This window comes from Symphalangus syndactylus, chromosome 12 (assembly GCF_028878055.3).
Source record: "Symphalangus syndactylus isolate Jambi chromosome 12, NHGRI_mSymSyn1-v2.1_pri, whole genome shotgun sequence".
NCBI classification, from domain to species: Eukaryota; Metazoa; Chordata; class Mammalia; order Primates; family Hylobatidae; genus Symphalangus; species Symphalangus syndactylus.
The window spans coordinates 138,090,673-138,109,861 of record NC_072441.2 but is presented as its reverse complement, the minus strand read 5'-3'; the positions used below and the strand labels follow the sequence as shown (position 1 = coordinate 138,109,861).

The window sequence follows — 19,189 nt, the reverse complement described above, 5'->3', positions numbered from 1 at the left end:
GGGTGCGGCCCGACTGGGGCGCTGCCCGGGCTCACGCGGGAGCCAGGTGGGGGACGCAGGGAGAAGCAGCCGAGCAGGTGCCGGGAAGGAGGCGCCCGCAGAAGCGCATGCAGGGTCCACGGGGAAGGCGCCAGGAGGCGGTGAAGGGCCGCGGTGGCCAGAACCCGGGCCGGCTGCTGCGGGCAGAGGAACGTGCCCCACCCGCGGGGCTTGGCTGGTACCGCCTGGCTCTCCAGACGGGGCTACGGACGCGTGTCGGGCCCGGTGGCGACCCCGGCACACCACGGCGGGGCGGCCGAGTGGCACCACTGGCGGGACCGGGACGGCGCCGCGGCCTTAGGATCTCTGCGCCGAGGCCCACGGCGGGAGCCACGACGGCCCTGACCACGCTGACGCCCAGGCTACAGGCTCCTCGCCCGGACCACCCGCCAGCCACGCCGAGGTCGCACCTCGGGGTCGCCTCACCCGCAACACCTGCCGCCGCCCCGCGCCCCTCGCGGGCGCGGCCTCGTGGCCTCGCGCCCAGGCTCCGCCCCCGCGCCCCCATTGGTCAGTCCTGGGGGTGGGCGGGCGGCACCGACGGCTGAGCGGGAGCAGGGACTCGCGGGAATCGCGCCGCCCGGGTCGCTGGGAGCTCGCCCGTCGCCCCTGCTCTGCGCAGACCGCAGCCACAGCCGGACTGGTGGGAACGGCGGCGACAGACGGATTGACTGACAGTCCCAGGCGTCAGAGCAGCCTCGAAGCGTCGGCGTCCGCGTCCGCGTCAGCGTCCGCTTGTCCCGGAGCCTGGGCAGGTGCCGCGCGGAGGGCGCCCCAGGGCCAGCGCTGAGGCCGCAGACGCCGCCCGCCGAGCCCCGCCCCCTGCTCGCCGAACTCAGCTCCCTGTTCGCCGTCGGGGCGTCCCCGGGCCCAGGGGCGGCCCCGGAGCTGATGCGCGCCCGCTGAGCGCCCCCGGCCCGCCATGGCCGCGCTCCCGGGCCCGCTCTGGCTCCTGGGCCTGGCGTTGTGCGCGCTGGGCGGGGGCGGCCCCGGCCCGCGACCCCCGCCCGGCTGTCCCCAGCGACGTCTGGGCGCGCGCGAGCGCCGGGACGTGCAGCGAGAGATCCTGGCGGTGCTCGGGCTGCCTGGGCGGCCCCGGCCCCGCGCGCCACCCGCCGCCTCCCGGCTGCCCGCGTCCGCGCCGCTCTTCATGCTGGACCTGTACCACGCCATGGCTGGCGACGACGACGAGGACGGCGCGCTCGCGGAGCGGCGCCTGGGCCGCGCCGACCTGGTCATGAGCTTCGTCAACATGGGTGAGTGCGGCCGCCAGCGCGGAGACCCTCGGAGTAAACTGGCTGCAGGGGAGGGGCGCGCATCCGCGGGCGGTGCCGGGCCCTGGCCGAACGGGAAATTACAGACGGTGGATGCGAACCACAGGGGAGTGGGACCGCCGTGGTTAGGGAAGGTCTAAGGGTCATGGGGCCCCCTGGGCTGCGGGGTGGTCAGGAGCAGGGTGTGGGAGACTGTGGACTCCCAGGCGCTGCCTTCACCCTGCCCCAAATACACCCAGGAGTAAGAATCAAGTGATGTCTTTGCCCACCTGGGCTGCCTGGGGAAGACATCCTGGTCCTGGGGAGACAGGTGAGTAAACAGAGGCCAGGATGCTGTCACTGTGATAAGGGCAGTACTGAGGAGAGGGACAAAGTTCAGCGTGGAAACCTGTGGTCACATCATCAGAGTGACCAGAGCTGAGTCGCGTGCCCTGAGTCCACAGCAGGCTCTTCCCTGTGCGGAGCCTGGGTGGGGTGCGGCTGTCAGGGGAGCGGCTGGGGAAGAAGCAAACTCAGCTCGCTGGGGCAGGGACTGTGGCCTTGTCACCCTGGGCCCTGCACCTGGCATGTGGCCTGGTATAGGGTGAGTGTCCGGTCCTGTGGAATGGCCCAGTGGGCAGGTGGACCCACTGTGTTCTCCCAGGCAAAGCCCGGCTTTTCCTGTCTGCAAACGTCTTGTATCAAACCCTGGAGCTATTTATTCCTTAAGATCTCAGATTTTTTTTTTTTTTCCAGTACTAAACTCTTTGGTCTATGGTCGTGTAGTTACTGTTGGTCAGGTCCCCCATCTGCTTTGCCTCCTGTCTGTGGCTAGTGCCGGGCCGGGGTCTGGGGAACCAAGGACCATAGCTCAGCCCGAAGTGGGGGAGCTGTGGAGCTGAGAGTAGGGAGAGGGTACCTGCCCCAGCCGCTAGCCTCCCTCCACAGACAGCATCATTAATTCTTCATCCTCGCGACAACCCTGATAACAGCCACGGTCTTCATCCCTATCTCCCAGATGAGGACAGTGAGGCTCAGAGAGGCAGCGCCATGCCTAGGACAGCGCAGCCTCTACGCCGCTGAGCCAGGACAGGCCCAGGAAGCCTGACTGTCCATCCAGGGCTCCATGAGATGACATTTCTGTTGTCAGGTCAGGCTTTCAGGGTGCAGAGAGCTTTCTGAGGAGTCTGGGCTGAGGAACACAGGGGACTGAGCCGCAGCAGGTTTTGTGGGGCCATCAGCCATTTGCTTCCTACACTAGGGCAGAAGAGGGCATGGCCAAGCCTCTGCCTCCCGCAACCCAGAGCTGGTGGTGGGGGTGAGCAGCAGGAGGCAGCCGTTCACCATCGCTGAACGCCCAGTGTCAGGCACAGGACTCTGGCCGGTGGGATCTGGATGCTGCTTTTGTAGGTAGAGGACAGGGTGGGGATGTGGGACAGAGGAGACCATCCGTGAAGCTGGGGCTGGGGCTCTGTCATCAGGACAGGCTGACACTGGGCTCAGGACCAAGAAGAGTTGTCCAAGAATGTCCCCGGGGGAGCCGCCCATCAGAATGAGTCACCACCACCCAGCCCACATCCTACCTCCCCTGGCATCCCCTGGGTCAAGGCATGCACAGCCTGGTAGCGCTGTTGCTGTGAATTGGGCAGGGCCTACCCCTCTGTGTGACCTTAGGGAAGTTCCTCACCCTCTCAGCCTTGGTTGCTCCTTGTAAAATGAGGCGCCTGGTGATCTGTCCTCAGGGTTGTTGTGTGATTGGTAGAGGGGCAGGAGTAGAAAGCCTGTGCTGCGCCCCTCAGACGGTGAACCTGGACCTGGGCACTGTTGGCCTCCCAGCTGTGGCCCAGCCTTAGTGTGGAGGTGACAGGAACATCTCCACATGTCTTATACACATGAAACCCAGAAATGAATTCTAAAAGCCAATCAAAGGTGTTTGTACTCATTTTTAAAATGAAAAGTAGCGTGTGAACTTTTTCTTTTCTTTTCTTTCTTTCTTTTTTTTTTTTTTTAAGAGGCAGGATTTCACTGCATTCCTCAGGCTGGAGTGTAGTGGTGCGATTATAGCTCACTGCAACCTCTAATTCCCGGCCTCCAGCAATCTTCCTCCCTCAGCCTCCCCAGTAGCTAGGGCTACAGTTGCACACCACCACACCCAGAGAATTTTTAAATATTTCTTGTAGAGACGGAGAGTCTCACTATATTGCCCAGGCTGGTCTTGAACTCCTGAACTCAAGCGATCCTCCCACCTCAGCCTCCCAAAGTGCTGGGATTACAGGCATGAACCACCATGCCTGGCCACATGTGAACTTTCACAGCCTTACAATTCCTCATTTAATTCATGTGAGACTGTTTTGCCAGCCCCGTTTCATGCGCTCAGAGAGATTAAATGGCCAGCCCAGGGCCACACAGCACATCCAAGGTGGCATCCACGGCTGTGGATTCCAAATCCCAGCTTCTTCCCGCACCAGCTCTGAGCACTTCATGAAGACTCGGGGCGTCCAGCGCTGTGGGATTAACAAGCAGATCGTTGTTAGTGGAAGCCCAGGCTGTGGGTGGGCGCAGCCAGCTGTCAGAAAGGCCTTCTTTATCCTGCTGTGCTAACTGCACTAGTAGAACTCTCTCAGAGTAGCTTTAACTGGTAATTACTGAGGCTGGGTGGGGCGGGGTGGATGGGGAGTGGATAGACACATACCAGGATGCTCTCCATGTTTGGAGGCCCCTGGAGGTTGGTGGCCCTTCTCCTGCCTCAGCCTCCCGAGTAGCTGAGATTATAGGCATGCGGGCAGAGGCCACCAAGGGATCTAATAGCAGGGTCGCTGTGGTGTCACCGCCCACACCCAGGCTCCCACACCTGCTCCCGCCAGCTCCACCTCTCCTATCAGCTTCATCTGACTCCTGAAAAGCCAGGCCTCGTGCCCCTAGGGCCCAACTCTTGATGGCAGCCTGTAGGACCCAGAGGGTGGGGCTGTCACAGGCCTCCCACCATGGCTCAGGCCTCTGTGCAGAGCAGGTGCTTTAGGAAGCCAAGCCTGTGTCGTGATGTTCAGAGCCTGCACTGGGAGGCCAGGGCTGGGGTCAGAGCCGGGGCCCTGCCTGGCCTGTCATCCATATCAGCCTGTAGACCTGGGTTCTCTTGGGCAGGACAGTGATGGAGCGGCTGGATTCTGTCCCTGGTCTCTCTGTGCTCAGGGAGGGGAGAGCCCTGAGCTGGGAGGCAGGACCCAGGTTCTTGTGCTGCCTGGGTCCACCATTAACTCCTGCATGTCCTGAGCCACGGCCCTTCCCTTCCCTGGGCCTCTGCTTTCTCGTCCATTCTACGGTGATGGCATCAGAAAAGCAAGGTGCCTCCCAGCCCTGACCCTGTGGCTCTGTGGCAGAGGCGCCTTCTCATAACACTGCCATGCCTTGGCCCCAGTGCCTCAGGCCGGCCCGGCCCCTCCTGAGGGAGGAAGGATGGCAGGAAGGACCACCTCTGCACACTCCTTCTGAATCCTTCTCCACCCACGTCAGCAGAGAGGCAGGTGCCCATGTTCCAGATTGAGAAACTGAGGCATAAGCAGGACTAGCAGGCAGAAGTCCAGCCAGGATCAGAATGCAGGCAGCTTCGTTTTTGTCCTGATCCCTTCCTGAATCAGACAGATTTGCTCCTGTGGTCTCCGGTGGCCATGGACAGGGGTGTTGATGAACAGAGCCGTCTGGATTTGGGAGAAGCAGGACTGAGTGGGAATTCAGGACCTGGCCCGGGTCCTGCTCTGCCCTTGCCAGCCGTGTGACCTGGAAGGGTGGCACCATCTCCGTGGGCCCCAGGGCCACTTCCTTTGGTTCTTTTCTAGGGACCTCTTTCATTTTCCCATTCATTCATTCAGCAAATAGTTATGAATCACCTACCACAGACCAGGCACAGTTTTAGTTGCTGGGGATATAACAATGAGAAAAGTAAAGTCCCTGCCCTCAGGGAGATGACTTTCTAGTGTGAGAGACACATAATACATACATGAGCCCTAAAGGTAACTGTCGGGTGTGCTAGACAGCAACGCCCCATCTGGAAACAGGAGGGGCTGAACAATGGCAGGACAGACAGGGCTAGATTGGGGGTTTCTAACCTGAGACCCACACACACGGAATTTGCATCCTGACACTGACACCTGATCTCAGTGTGATCTGGGCTTTCCAGTCACCCTCCCCAAGCCTCAGTTTCCTCCTCTGTAAAATGGAGATACTCATCTTATGGGGCTGTTGCGGGCTTGTGTGAGATGATACCCAGTGATGCCCACGTGCCCAGAACCTCCGCATCTCTTCCTTCATTGGTATCTCACAATTGCTGTCACATCTGTGTTTAAAAGAGAGGAGAATGAGGCTCAGAGCAGTTAGGTGGTTTCCCCAAGGCCACACAGCAGGTTGTCTCCCTGCCTCCATGTCAGACACAGCAGCTGCCTCCACCCCAGGCCAGGTCCCCGCCTATCATTAGATGCAGTAAGTGCTGTCGAATTGAACTAAATGTGAATGTGTATTGTAAGCTGAGAAGCCTGTTGTCAAAGTATTTTTATTTGGGGGGGATTTATAAAAATAATACATGCTCATTCTACAAAATTCAGATTCTGCAGAAGCATGTAACTTGGGTGCCCCCAGGGAGCCCCATTCCTACCAGACAATCCCTCCAGCAACTACTTTCTGATTGTCATTGCCATGGCCTGTTCTTTGAACTTCACATAAATGGAATCTTACAGTGCATACTCTTGAGTCTAGTCTTTGGCCCAGCATACTTCTTTTTCCATTTTCCTCCATGTTGTTGTATCTGTAGTTCTTTTTTTCGTAACTGAGTTGTATTCCATTGCATGAATATACATACCACAGTCCATCCATTGTTACGGACATTCGTGTTGTTCCGAACACTTTTATCCACATCCCTCTGTGGATGTATTAAAGCAGGGGTTTTAATCTTGCGTGTGCCATTTGGGAGCTGTGTGATGTTGAGCAGCTTGCTGAAAGTCCTGAAACTCAGTTTCCACACCTTTGAGACTAATTCAGTGAGCCAGCCTCCCGGGGTTGCATGCAGTGTGGCCAGCTGGAGGCCGACACACAGTAGGAACTTTACAGATGGGGGCTGATCGATTGTGCCCCACTTCTCTGCCATTGCTCGTTGGGTAGCTCCTTCATAGAATACACTTACCTCCATTTTTGCTTGTGAAAACTCCACCCACTTTTAAATGAAGGTGGGTCAGGGTTTCCATAAATCTCTCTGCCCCTACCCCACAATTCCACAGGGACAGGCTCTTTCCAGGCAGAAGCCCCACCTGCATTGCGTGCACTTCTCTTAGGATTCCAGTCGCTTTCTGCCTGTGTGATGCAGGGGCTCACCTAGCGCCTCTTTCTCCTACTCCCCAGCAACCCCTGAACAACCTGAGAACAGGACCAATTCTGACTCTTCCCCGCCCCTGCCCCCTACCCCGTGGCAGGAAGTTGAGGGAAAGAGGAGCCCAGCAGGAGGCAGGGGAAGCCAGGAGGAGCCTGGGTCTGGTCAGGTGGAACAGACTGGGGCCAGCCCTCCCTGTCTGTGTGTGGGCCGACAATGGGTGCCACGGCTCCCTGGGCCCTCCCCTGGGACCCCACGTCCCCCAGAGCCCTGCCTGGAGGAAGGTGGCTTCACTGGCATTCTCGGGCGTCTGTTGATAGGAGGGCCTTGTTGACGGGTGACCCCCATCCCAATATGTCCCATTGAACTCCAGGGCCACTCATTTCACACTGGCCCCAAGTGTGAACATCCACATCACAGGCCTCTAATCTGACACGGGCCTCTAATCTAACCCTGGAAACCCTCTGCCCCTCCTTGGCCTCAGTTTCCCCATCTCTGCAGGGTTGCCTGAAGGCCTTTCCAGCTCTGACCAAAGAATGTGCCCACCCCCTGCCTGCTGATGGGGGCTCCTCCGGGCTGAGGCACAGGGTGGGGAGGTGCACCCAGCCCCCCTCCTCCCGGAACCTCTTTCCCACAGGCAAGAGAGGATGTGTCACCGTGACCACTTGTTTCTGGAAAATTCCCACAGTTCAGTTCCTTCCCGGGATTTCACTGGAGGAATTGCGTCTTTCTTGCTCACATCTCCTGGGATCTATTCTTGGCCTTGGCAGGCTTGATGTGGTGGCGTGTGTGGGTGTTCCCTTTTAATTTGGGGTCCAGAGCTGTCTGAGGCCTGGGCCGGTAATTATGAGAGCAGCACCATTTATGGAAACAGCCCTTGAAGCAAGCCAGTGGTGAGGCCCGGCTGGAAATACCTCAGCATGGAGCCCTGGGCCCGCCTCGAGGCGGTGCTGAGATTTCTGGGTGGGAGGAGCCCCTTCAGGATGCAGAACCAACAGGTCATGAGTCCCGCCCTCCCTTGGCCTGCAGAGGCTGTGGGGCCCAAGCCTTCTTTTGGGTCTGAAGTGCCCCTGCCCCCTGCCGTTGCTGCCTGTGGAACCAGCCAGGCAGGCCCGGCCCATGCGCCCCCAGCTCTGGGGGAGCCGCTGTCCACCCTCAGGGGCCAGGCCGGGAGAGGAGGCAGGTCCACAGCAATGGGAATGTCGGTGGCTTCTGATGGAGTCACACGGGGACATGGTAGCCACACCCAGACTGGCAGTGATACGCAGCCCAAAGGGCTCTGAGTGCCGGACACTGAGCCGCTGTCCTGGGGACAAGAGGCCCTTGGGAAGAAGGGGCCGGGGCACCCCCGCTCTGGGGCCCTGGAACACGGCGGCCGATGAGCCGACATGCGAGCCTCCCGTGTCCACCCACGTGGCTCCGTCCTGGCCCTCCAAGGGCTCGCTGTCCAGAGGAACAGCCGAACCAGAGACAGCAAGCCCTGGCATGGGGGCCGGGAGAGGCTGAAAGCCTGACCTGCCTGGGGTCTGAGGACTGGGAGGCTTCTCAGCCGGACTGAGAGGGACGGGGCCACCCAGGGAGAGCAGCTTCCAGGAGGGACTCTGGCGGAGGCGTCTGCAGGCAGAAGGCACAGAGGCCCGAGGGACAGATGGCAGGGCCAGCGCAGGGAGGGCCCTGGGACGCTCTTCCTGTGGGCCCTTCGGGGCTGGGGAGGGTCTGAGGGGAGGTGGGACGGGTCACAGGCCACAGGATTCTGTTCTGAGCTGGAAGATGAGGGTGTCTTTTGAAGTCTCATTTTTTGGTCAGAAATAAGACAGATTTAGGTTGTCTGGGTGAGACTAAATTGCCCAGGGCACAAAAATAGCCAGAGCCCTTGTTGATGTCGGGCTGAGGGTCGCAGGGTTTGGCATCTGGAGGCCTAGCTGGTGGCCATGCCCGGTGAAGGCCACCTCCTGCCCACAGTGGCCTTTCCTGGAAGAGCAGGGTCCGGAGATTGCTTTATCCGAGGCTGGAGGAGGAGGCTGAGGGCTCTCTGATTGTTTATTTTCCCAGAGCCACAGTGAGGTGGTTCAGAAAGTAACCTTTTCTGCCTCCCATGTGCAGCTCTGCGTGGGTGGCATTGTCTGTCCTGCATTCTGAGCCAAGCCCCCAGCTGGTGTGTCTCAGTGGAACTGGCTGTCACCAGTCCCTGTTGGCTGCAGAAAGCTCTACAGGCGCACTGTGGCCCAAGTGACTTCTCACCTCCCAAGGTCATGGACTGTCACAATATTGGTTGGCAACAATTGAAGTTTTAAAGTTCTTCCCAAGTCACAGGGCTTCTTTGAATCACTGTGCTGAGTTCTTGGAGGCTGAGAAACAGGATTTCTTGGAGATGAACTGGCCTTGCCTGTCACTCTAACCTCCTCATACACCTCGGCCCCCTGACCACTAGATTCCAACCACACCAGCCTCCTTGATGTTTCTCAAACATGCAGAGCCTTTGTATCCACTGTTCCCTCTGCCTAGAAGGCTGTCCACATCTTCACAAAACTGGTTCCTTCTCCTACAGTCGAGGGTATTTTTTCCCCTTACTTCCCATGTTTTAGACTAATGAATGGATCCCTAGCATTTTTGAAAGGCAGTGTTTCTCCACTACTGACAATCTTGCCTCCCAGGAAACATTTGGCAATATCTGGAGCCCTTTTTGGTTGTTGCAAATGGGGAGGGGAAGGGAGTGCTGCTGTCGGCTAAGGGGCAGAGGCCGGGGATGCTGCTCAACATCCTGCAGTACACAGAACAGCCCCTACAACAAAGAATTATCTGGCCAAAATGTCAGTGGTGCCACAATTGAGAAACCTGTTCAAGGTGACCCGTGTTTGATGGTGAGGATGATGATGGGCTCACCCTTTATTAGATACAAGGTTGTCTTACTCTGTCTTGTGTTGCTGTAACAGACTCCCTAAGGCTGAGTAATTTACCAAAAAAAAAAAGAGGTTTATTTTATTTTATTTTATTTTTGAGACAGAGTCTTGCTCTGTCACCCTGGCTGGGGTGCAATGGTACAGTTTCAGCTCACTGCAACCTCTACATCCTGGGTTCAAGAGATTCTCCTGCCTCAGCCTCCCAAGTAGCTGAGACTACAGGCACCCGCCACCACACCTGGCTAATTTTTTGTATTTTTAGTAGAGACGGGGTTTCACCATGTTGGCCAGGCTGGTCTCAACCTCCTGACCTCAGGTGATCCACCCACCTCAGCCTCCCAAAGTGCTGAGATTACAGGTGTAAGTCACCGCGCCCAGCCGAAAACAGGTTTATTTGGCATGCAATTCTAGTGGCTGAAAGGCTCAAGGCTGGGCAGCTGCATCTGGTGAGAGCCTCAGGTTACTTCAACTCATGGCAGAAAGTGGAAGGACAGTGCAAAGAGAGCATGTGGTGAGAGGAAGTAAGAGAGCAAGCCAGACTTTTTAACAGCCTCCCCCGTCTAGGGAACTAATCCATTCCCCTGAGAGGGAAACCCACCCACTGGCCCCCTCCTCCATGGCATTAGTCTATGAGGGGTTCATCCCCATGACCCAGACACCTCCCACTAGGTCCCACCTCCCATCACAGCCACATTGGGGATCAAATTTCAACCTGAGTTTTGTCAGGGTTAAAACACATCCAAACTGTAGCAAGGGGTATATTATCTGTACTGTTCACCTTGCTTTTTTCTTTTTCTTTTTTTGAGTCAGAGTCTCACCCTGGAGTGCCATGGCACAATGACAGCTCACTGCAGTCTCTACCCCCCAGGCTCAAGCCATCCTACCTCAGCCTCCTGAATAGACTATAAGCAAAGTGCCATCGTGTCTGGCTAATTTTGTTTGTTTGTTTGTTTGTTTTGTTGTGAGACAGGGTCTCACTCTGCCTCAAAACAAAGAGCTAAAGTGCAGTGATGTGATCTCACCTCACTACAACCTCTGATGCCTGGCTAATTTAAAAAATTTTTCTAGAGACAGAGCCTCCCTATGTTGCCCAGGCTGATCTTGAACTCATGGCCTCAAGTGGTCCTCCTGCCTTGGCCTCCCAAAGTGATGGGGTTACAGATGTGAGCCATCACAGCCAGCTGGGACATTTTCTTGGAAGTACAGTTTCTGAGTCACAGCATGTATCATTTTGCTAGATTACTGCCAGATTTCCTACCCTAGGGATTGTGCCATTTTGCATTCCTGCCAGCAATGCCCAAAAGTGTTCAGGTCTGATCTTAGAGTATCTTACTCACGAGGCCTTCTCAAACATCACACCTAAAGAAACCCCACACTGGGCCGGGCGCGATGGCTCATACCTATAATCCCAGCACTTTAGGAGGCCGAGGCGGGTGGATCATGAGGTCAGGAGTTCAAGACCAGCCTGGCCAAGATGGTGAAACCCTGTCTCTACTGAAAATACAAAAGTTAGCTGGGCTCAGTGGCAGGCACTTGTAATCCCAGTTACTTGGGAGGCTGAGGCAGGAGAATTGCTTGAACCCAGGCAGCAGAGGTTGCAGTGAGCTGAGATCATGCCACTGCACTCTAGCCTGGCTGACAGAGTGAGACTGTCTCAAAAAAAAAAAAGAAAAGAAAACCCCACACTGGACTGGAATTGGAGGTGCCAATATGACCTCAGATATTTAAAATAAAATATATATATATATATATATATATATATGTATATATATATATATATACCAATACATACAGATGTGTGTTTTTGCACACATTAATGTACACACATATATTTCCTAGCTCTGTCCACTGAAAGGGCCTAAAAGTATTGACACTCCAGGACAGTGAGCAACACAGTGCCCAAATCTTGGTTTCTAAATATCTCTCCAAAAAGCAAAACAAAACAAAACAGAACTCCTTGCAGAAATGGCTGATTCCAGGGGTGGGGATGGAAACTCCCAGGATGCACCTAGAGCATCTTGCGGTGCCAGTTAGAAGTGCTCAGAAAAGGATGATGGGGGTGGTCAGAAGGACACAGGAGCCAACCTGAAGGAGCTGCCAGTGGCCAAAACTGGAACAATTTGAGCAATGAAATAAATAACAATAGTATTGGATATAGCCCATAGAATAAGATAAATACCCTTGAATCCATATGATATAAATAAATAATTAGGCTGGGCACAGTGGCTCACGCCTGTAATCCCAGCACTTTGGGAGGCCAAGGCAGGCAGATCATCTGAGGTCAGGAGTTTGAGACCAGCCTGACCAATATGGTGAAACCTTGTGTCTACTGAAAAAAAATACAAAATTAGCCATGCGTAGTGGTACACACCTGTAGTCCCAACTACTCAGGAGGCTGAGGCAGGAGAATAACTTGAACCCAGGAAGCAGAGGTTGCAGTGAGCCAAGATCATGCCATTGCACTCCAGCCTGGGCAACAGAGCAAGACTCTGTCTTAAAATAAATATTTAAATAAATAAATAACTGTAGAAGAAAGGACAAGTCTTCTTTCAAAAGAATTCCAGTTAATAAATGTAGAAAGAAAGAAGGAAATAGAAAATCACTATTCCAGCCTGGACAAGATGGCAAGACCCCATCTCTACAAAAAAATACAAAAAAAAATAGCCAGGTGTGGTGGTACATGACTGTACATGACTGTAGTCCCAGCTACTTGACAGGCTGAGGTGGGAGGATCCCTTGAGCCCTGGGAGGTTGAGGTTGCGTCACTGCACTGCAGCCTAGGTGACCAAGTGAGACCCTGTCTCAAAAAATGAAAAAGAAAATCACTATTGGCTCATGTCTATGATCCCAGCAAGGTGAGCCAAGAGTTCAAGACCAGCATGGCCAACATAGTGAGATTTCATCTCTACAAAAAATAAATTAGCCAGGCTTAGTGGCACTATGCTTACAGTCTTTTTTTTTTTTTTTTTTTTTTTTTTTGAGATGGGGTCTTGCTCTCTCTCCCAGGCTGGAGTGCAGTGGTGCAATCTTGGGTCACTGCAACCTCTACCTCCCAGGTTCAAGTGATTCCCCTGCCTCAGTCTCCCGAGTAGCTGAGACTACAGGCACACGCCACTATGCCTGACTAATTTTTTGTTTTTTAGTAGAGATGAGGTTTCATCATGTTGGCCAGGATGGTCTCGATCTCCTGACCTTGTGATCCACTCACCTCGGCCACTCAAAGTGCTGGGATTATAGGCAGGAGCCATTGCGCCTGGCCTATTTATAGTCTTAACTGCTCAGGAGGCTGAGGTGGGAGGATCACTTAAGTTTAGGAGGTTGTGGCTGCAGTAAGCTATAATCACACCACTGGACTCCAGTCTGGGCAGCAGAGTGAGACCCTGTCTCAAAAAACAAAACAAAACAAAAAAAGTATTTTCCTCACAATATTTATTATTTATAAAATGAAAAATCGTGACATTACAGTGGAGAAACCTGGCAGACACCACCGTAACCAGGGAATCAAAGTTCACGCCACTAGTAATAAGATAGTATCATATTGTCCCATTTGATGCTCTGAGAAGGGCATATCACTTTGAAGGGGGCCTGCCCCTCCACACCTGTGGGTATTTCTCAAAAGGTGGAGATGAGAGACTGAGAAAAGAAATAAGACACAGAGAGACAAAGTATAGAGGAAGAAAAGTGGGCCCAGGGGACCGGCGCTCAGCATATGGAGGACCTGCACCGGCACTGGTCTCTGAGTTCCCTCAGTATTTATTGATCACTATCTACCATCTCAGCGAGGGGGATGTGGCAGGACTATAGGGTAATGGTGGGGAGAGGGTCAGCAGGAAAACATGTGAGTAAAGGACTCTGTGTCATAAATAAGTTTAAAGAAAGGTGCTGTGTCTCGATGTGCATGTAGGCCAGATTTATGTTTGACTTTACACAAACATCTCAATGCAGTAAACAGCAGTATTGCCACCAGCATGCTCAGTCAGTATAGTATGAGACTCTTAATCTCAGATTCATGGGTTCAAGCCCCACGTTGGGCGCCAGATGAAGGGGGGCCTGCCTCTCCACACCTGTGGGTATTTCTCGAAAGGTGGAGACGAGAGACTGAGAAAAGAAATAAGACACAGAGACAAAGTATAGAGGAAGAAAAGTCGGCCCAGGGGACCAGCACTCAGCATACGGAGGACCCGCACCAGTACTGGTCTCTGAGTTCCCTCAGTATTTATTGATCACTGTCTACCATCTCGGTGAGAGGGATGTGGCAGGACTATAGGGTAATGGTGGGGAGAGGGTCAGCAGGAAAACATGTGAGCAAAGGACTCTGTGTCATAAATAAGTTTAAGGAAAGTTGCTGTGCCTCGATGTGCACGTAGGCCAGATTTGTTTGACTTTACACAAACATATCAGTGCAGTAAAGAGCAGTATTGCCACCAGCATGTCTCACCTCCAGCCATAAGGCGGTTTTCTCCTATCTCAGTAAATAGAATGTACAGTCGGGTTTTACACCACGACATTCCAATCCCAGGGATGAGCAGGAGACAGATGTCTTCCTCTTATCTCAACTGCAAAGAGGCCTTCCTCTTTCACTAATCCTCCTCAGCACAGATGCTTTACGGGTATCGGACTGGGGGTTGGTCAGGTCTTTCCCTTTCCATGAGGCCATATCTCAGGCTGTCTGAGTGGGGGGAAACCTTGGACAATACCCAGGCTTTCTTGGACAGAGGTCCCTGCAGCTTTCCACAGTGCCTTTTGTCCCTGGGTACTCAAGACTGGAGAATGGCGATGACTTTTACCAAACATACTGCCTACAAACACATTTTTAACAAAACACATCCTGCACAGCCCTAAATCCATTAAGCCTTGAGTCAATACGGTACATATTTCTGCGAGCACAGGGTTGGGGCTAGGGTTACAGATTAACAGCATCTCAAAGCAGAAGAATTTTTCTTAGTACAGATCAAAATGGAGTCTCTTATGTCTTCCTTTTTCTACAGAGACACAGTAACAGTCTGATTTCTCTTTCCCCCACACACTTCTGTGGTATTCTCCAAAATCCATAACTTCAATTTAAAATGTGAGAAAACATGAGACAAACTCAAATTGAGGGGCATGTTACAAATAACTGACCAGCACTCTTCAAAAGTATCAAGGCCAGGCATGGTGGCTCATGCCTGTAATCCCAGCACTCTGGAAGGCCAAGGCAAGAGGACTGCTTGAGCCCAGGAGTTCAAGACCAGCCTAGACAACATAATGAGCCCTTGTCTCAATAAACAATTTTTTTAAAAATTAGCTGGGCATGGTGGGGTATACCTGTGGTCCCTGCTACCCCAGAGGCTGAAGTGGGAGGATCACCTGAGCCCAAGTGGTTGAGGCTGCAGTGAGCTGTGACTGTGCCACTGCACTCCAGCCTGGGTGACAAGGCAAGACCCTGTCTCAAAAAAAAAAAGTGTCAAGGTTGAAAGGGAAGGAAAGACTGAGGAATAGTCAGATCAGTGGGGCCCCAAGGGAAATGACACTAAATGTATTCATGTTTTAATAACATGGGGTCCTAGATTGAATCCTTGACAGAAAAAGGATATTAGTAGGACAGTTAGTAAAATTAGAGAAAAGTCTGGATTTAGTTAACAGTATCGATTTCCTGTTTTTTTGTTTTTGTTTTTGTTTTTGTTTTTTGAGACGGAGTCTCACTCTGTCACCCAGGCTAGTGTGCAGTGGCACAATCTTGGCTCACTGCAACCTCCGCCTCCCAGGTTCAAGCAGTTCTGTGCCTCAGCCTCCCGAGTATCTGGGATTACAGGCACCTACTACCACGCCCAGCTAATTTTTGTATTTTTAGTAGAGACAGCGTTTCACCATCTTGGCCGGGCTGGTCTTGAACTCCTGACCTCATGATCCACCCGCCTCAGCCTCCCAAAGTGCTGGGATTACAGGCATGAGCCACCACGCCCCCCCAATTTCCTGGTTTTCTTATACTACAGATTGGTTATGTAAGTAGCTGTCATTAGGGGAAGCTATCAGGGAAAGAATGTATGGGAAGTCTCTGCACTGTTCATGCCACTTGTCTTTAGATCTAAATAATCCTAAAGTATTTCAAAATCAAGTTAAAAACATAAATAAGGCAGCCCCCACACTCCCTGCATTATTCCCAGTCCCCCTGTCTTTGTGTACTTCCTAGCACTTAGCACATAGGCTAATCTTGTTTGTTAACTTTCATGTTTGTTATCTGACTTCCCTGCAAGCCTGTAAACCCCATGGGGTCAGGAGCTGCCCCATCTTGCTTACCTCAGTGTTTCCTGCACCTAAATAATGACTTGTGCACCATTAGTACTGCTTTAAAATGTACTGAATAATGAATTAATTCATATTCCTGGCTGTGACCAGGAAAAATGAATGAGGAAAAGTCAATATTCTTATAAAGCCTTCAGATCATGAGAAGGTAACAGAGTCAGGAACCTCCTCCTTCATGCCCAAAAGTAAAATTATGGGACCCTCAAAAATAGGATCACTGTCCCAGATTTTGCAGATGAGGGAAATAAATGTACTGCCCAGAAACCTTGCTCCAAACATCAATGGCTCCTTCCAGGGCCATCATAGAGAGAGGATTCCTGGCAGGATGTATCTCAGATGATTGGGATCAGGACATTGGCCGGACAGAGAATATCTCCTGCATGGGCCCCCCAGCCTATCTGAATCTGACAGGGAGCCCTGGAATGAACTTCCCAACCTTACAACTGGCAGCAGAATTTTACTGGGAAAACCCAAGAAATCACGTTGTGCAAACCTAGGCCTTTCCCATGAATTCCCTCCATGGACCCTCAAATCAGCAGCCACTGGGAGGCAGCAGCAGGCATCGCATGCTGTGTATTGAGGACCTATCTAGAGGCCTCGAGCGCTTTTGGCCAGTTCCAGCCTGGTTTTTATGCCCCATTTCCCAGCATCAGACGGAGGTCCACGGTAGCAGAAGAAGCCCAGCGAGGAGTCAGGGTTCTGTTTCCACATGTGGGAACATGGGAGGAGATTGTATTTGGTACTTTCTGTCTGAGCCAGAACTGGGGGACCGTCCCAGTGGCATTGCTGAGGTGCTGCCGCTCAGCCAGGCATCTTTGGGAGATTCCAGACCTTGGTTCTATGGGAAGGTGGGGGCTGGGCATTCACTGACAAGGAAATGCTCCCGAATAGGGTGGGAGAAGCATTCGCTGGACCGTAACCAAGTACTGATTACCGTCAACAAACCTGGCTCTTCACAGGTTTAATTTGACCCTGTTTCAAAATGTTATTTTGCAGGCGTGGACACTGAGCCCAGAAGGTTAAGTGCCTTGACAAAGATCAGGCAGGTGAAAAGGAGGCACGCAGAAGTTGAACTGATAGATTTCCATGGTGTATTTTCTCTCATTCTATACTTTTATTTAGAAAAAAAGAAAACTGGCCAGGTGCAGTGGCTCACGCCTGTAATCCCAGCACTTTGGGAGGCTGAGGCGGGCAGATCACAAGATCAGGAGATCGAGACCATCCTGGCTAACACGGTGAAACCCCGTCTCTACTAAAAATACAAAAAATTAGCCAGGCGTGGTTGCTGGTGCCTGTAGTCCCAGCTCCTGGGGAGGCTGAGGCAGGAGAATGGTGTGAACCGGGGAGGCGGAGCTTGCAGTGAGCTGAAATTGTGACACTGCACTGCAGCCTGGGAGACAGAGCAAGACTCCGTCTCAAAAAAAAAGGAAAAGAAAAAGAAAAAAAAAAAGAAAACTGAACGTCTCCCTTTCCCCACCATGGCTGCTGAGTTTCAGACGTGGCCTCCTGATGGTCCTGGCTGGATATTGTCACTTTGATACTTTAAGTTGGAAAAGCAGCTGTTAACCTCCAGAGCCATGGCTGCCACTCCTATCCCATGGCCCCTGCCCTTTCACAGCCCTGGGTGGGAAGGACAGAATCCCCACTTCGCAGACAAGGAGACCGATGTCACACAGGTTGCTCACAGGGTCAGGGCTGGGACCAGGAGCCCAGCTACTGGCCAGAGAATCTACCCTTTTCAATGCTCTCTTAGCGGCTAAAGCAGGGGCTGTCTGCCCACGAACCTTCACAGGGTAAAATCTGGGTCCCAACAAATGCTCTTCCTCAGCCCCAGCTTTTGAGAAATATCTTTTCTATCCAAAGGCACAACCACTGGCCAGCTCCAGGCCCACACGGCTCCAGCAAAGAAAGGGCACTCCCTTCGCCCAGTCACAGTAATGCCTATTTCAGTGCCACACCCCAGGAAGTTTTATCAGTTTCTGATAAAAATCATCATTTTCCTAAAAAATTCCCAACTTCCAGGCTTGCCTGGAACAGCTAGGGGAGGCAGCTTCCTGTGCTGGAATTCCTGGGTGGTTTATCGATTTCACAAGCCCACAGCGGGGAAGTTTGGAACTCAGGTCAGTTCAGTTGAGCAAAACTGTTGAGTCAGCCTGGGTAGACCCCCAGGTCAGGCGGGGAGGGAGGCCACAGAGCATGGGCGTCCCCACAGAGCTGATGGGTTTGTGGGCTGTTCCCTCAGTCCTCGGATCCCACATGAAGTCAGCATGTGGTCTGCCGACAGGGATACCACTGAGCCCCAGGACCTACCCAGCAGCCCTGCTGTGCCCTGGGGCACAAGCACATAGAGCCACGCTTTGAAAGCGGACAGGAGAAGCCGGGACTGAGCTGCTCCATCACTGTCGCATGCCCTGTGACAGCCAACAGCATGAACTGATTTCATCTTGCAAATGGGGGATTCTTACACAGCCATGTAACACAGGGGCGTCTGCAGTTCCTGAACCCACTGAAATCGTCACCCAAGTCGTGTTGTGTGAGTGTGTTAGGGAAGAGAGCACACGTGTGTAGATATTCATGGGAGGAGGTCCAGAGCTCTGCCATCAGTGATCTCTGCCTATGGGAAGAGATCGTCGCCTGCGTCACGGCATCTGAGCAGCCCAGCTCTCAGGCGAGCTTTTGCTGCGTGCCCAGCACCCTCGGGTGCTGTGGGACAAGGCAAGTTCATTTCTTCTCCGCCCTGGGCTGGGATGAGCGGCCACCTCCTCCTGCCCACACACGTCTGGCCCTGTCCCCTGCCCCGCACAGCTGTTCGCCTGCCCGTGGCTGGACCAGGTCCCCACCGCGAGGACAGGAAGTGCTCCCCACATCCGCCTCGGCCCGCACAGCCTGGTGCTTTTCCAAACCTGACTGTGGTCACTGAGCCCAGTAACCAGAGAGAATTTTTAAAAAGACTCACAAACATATCATTGAAATCTCAGTGTTGGGTTTTGGGGAAGGCACTGGGCGGCTCCCACCCCTGCTTTCCGGAAACACAGATTTCTAGAGTTTGAAAGGGACGGGAGGCTAAAGTGAGACTGCCCTAAATATAGCGTCCTGGGTATTTCTGGATATTTCCGGACACCTGGGGAGATGTGGGCTTTATTCCGCAACTGCAGCCTTTGTTTGATTGGCAGCCCAGCCCCCGCCACGGGGCCCTGCTGCCCATCTCACTTCCAGCCCGGCCTCTACCCTCGCCTCCACCGTGTCTTCTAATTCCCCTCCACCCACGCCGCCTCCCTGCTGCCCCCGTCCCCTGTGCTTCCCACTGGCCAGAGGCGCAGCCCAGGCTCCTGGCCCGGGATTCGCACCCTCAGCAGGCAGGC

The 19,189-nt window shown here is 53.6% G+C and overlaps 1 protein-coding gene across 2 annotated transcripts in view; it reads left to right on the top strand.

Annotated features, from left to right (window-relative positions):
- Positions 1-582: 582 nt before the first annotated feature.
- Positions 583-19,189, top strand: part of LOC129469045 (bone morphogenetic protein 8B) — a 33,900-nt gene continuing 15,293 nt past the window's right edge. The window contains exon 1 of one of the 2 annotated variants that reach the window (XM_055255201.2): positions 583-1,295. In XM_055255201.2, coding sequence (XP_055111176.1) covers positions 962-1,295 — 334 coding nt within the window. In that variant the 5' untranslated portion in view covers positions 583-961. Of the gene's footprint in view, positions 1,296-18,081; positions 18,361-19,189 lie in introns of those variants that run through there. The other variant, XM_055255202.2, reaches the window with a different exon arrangement.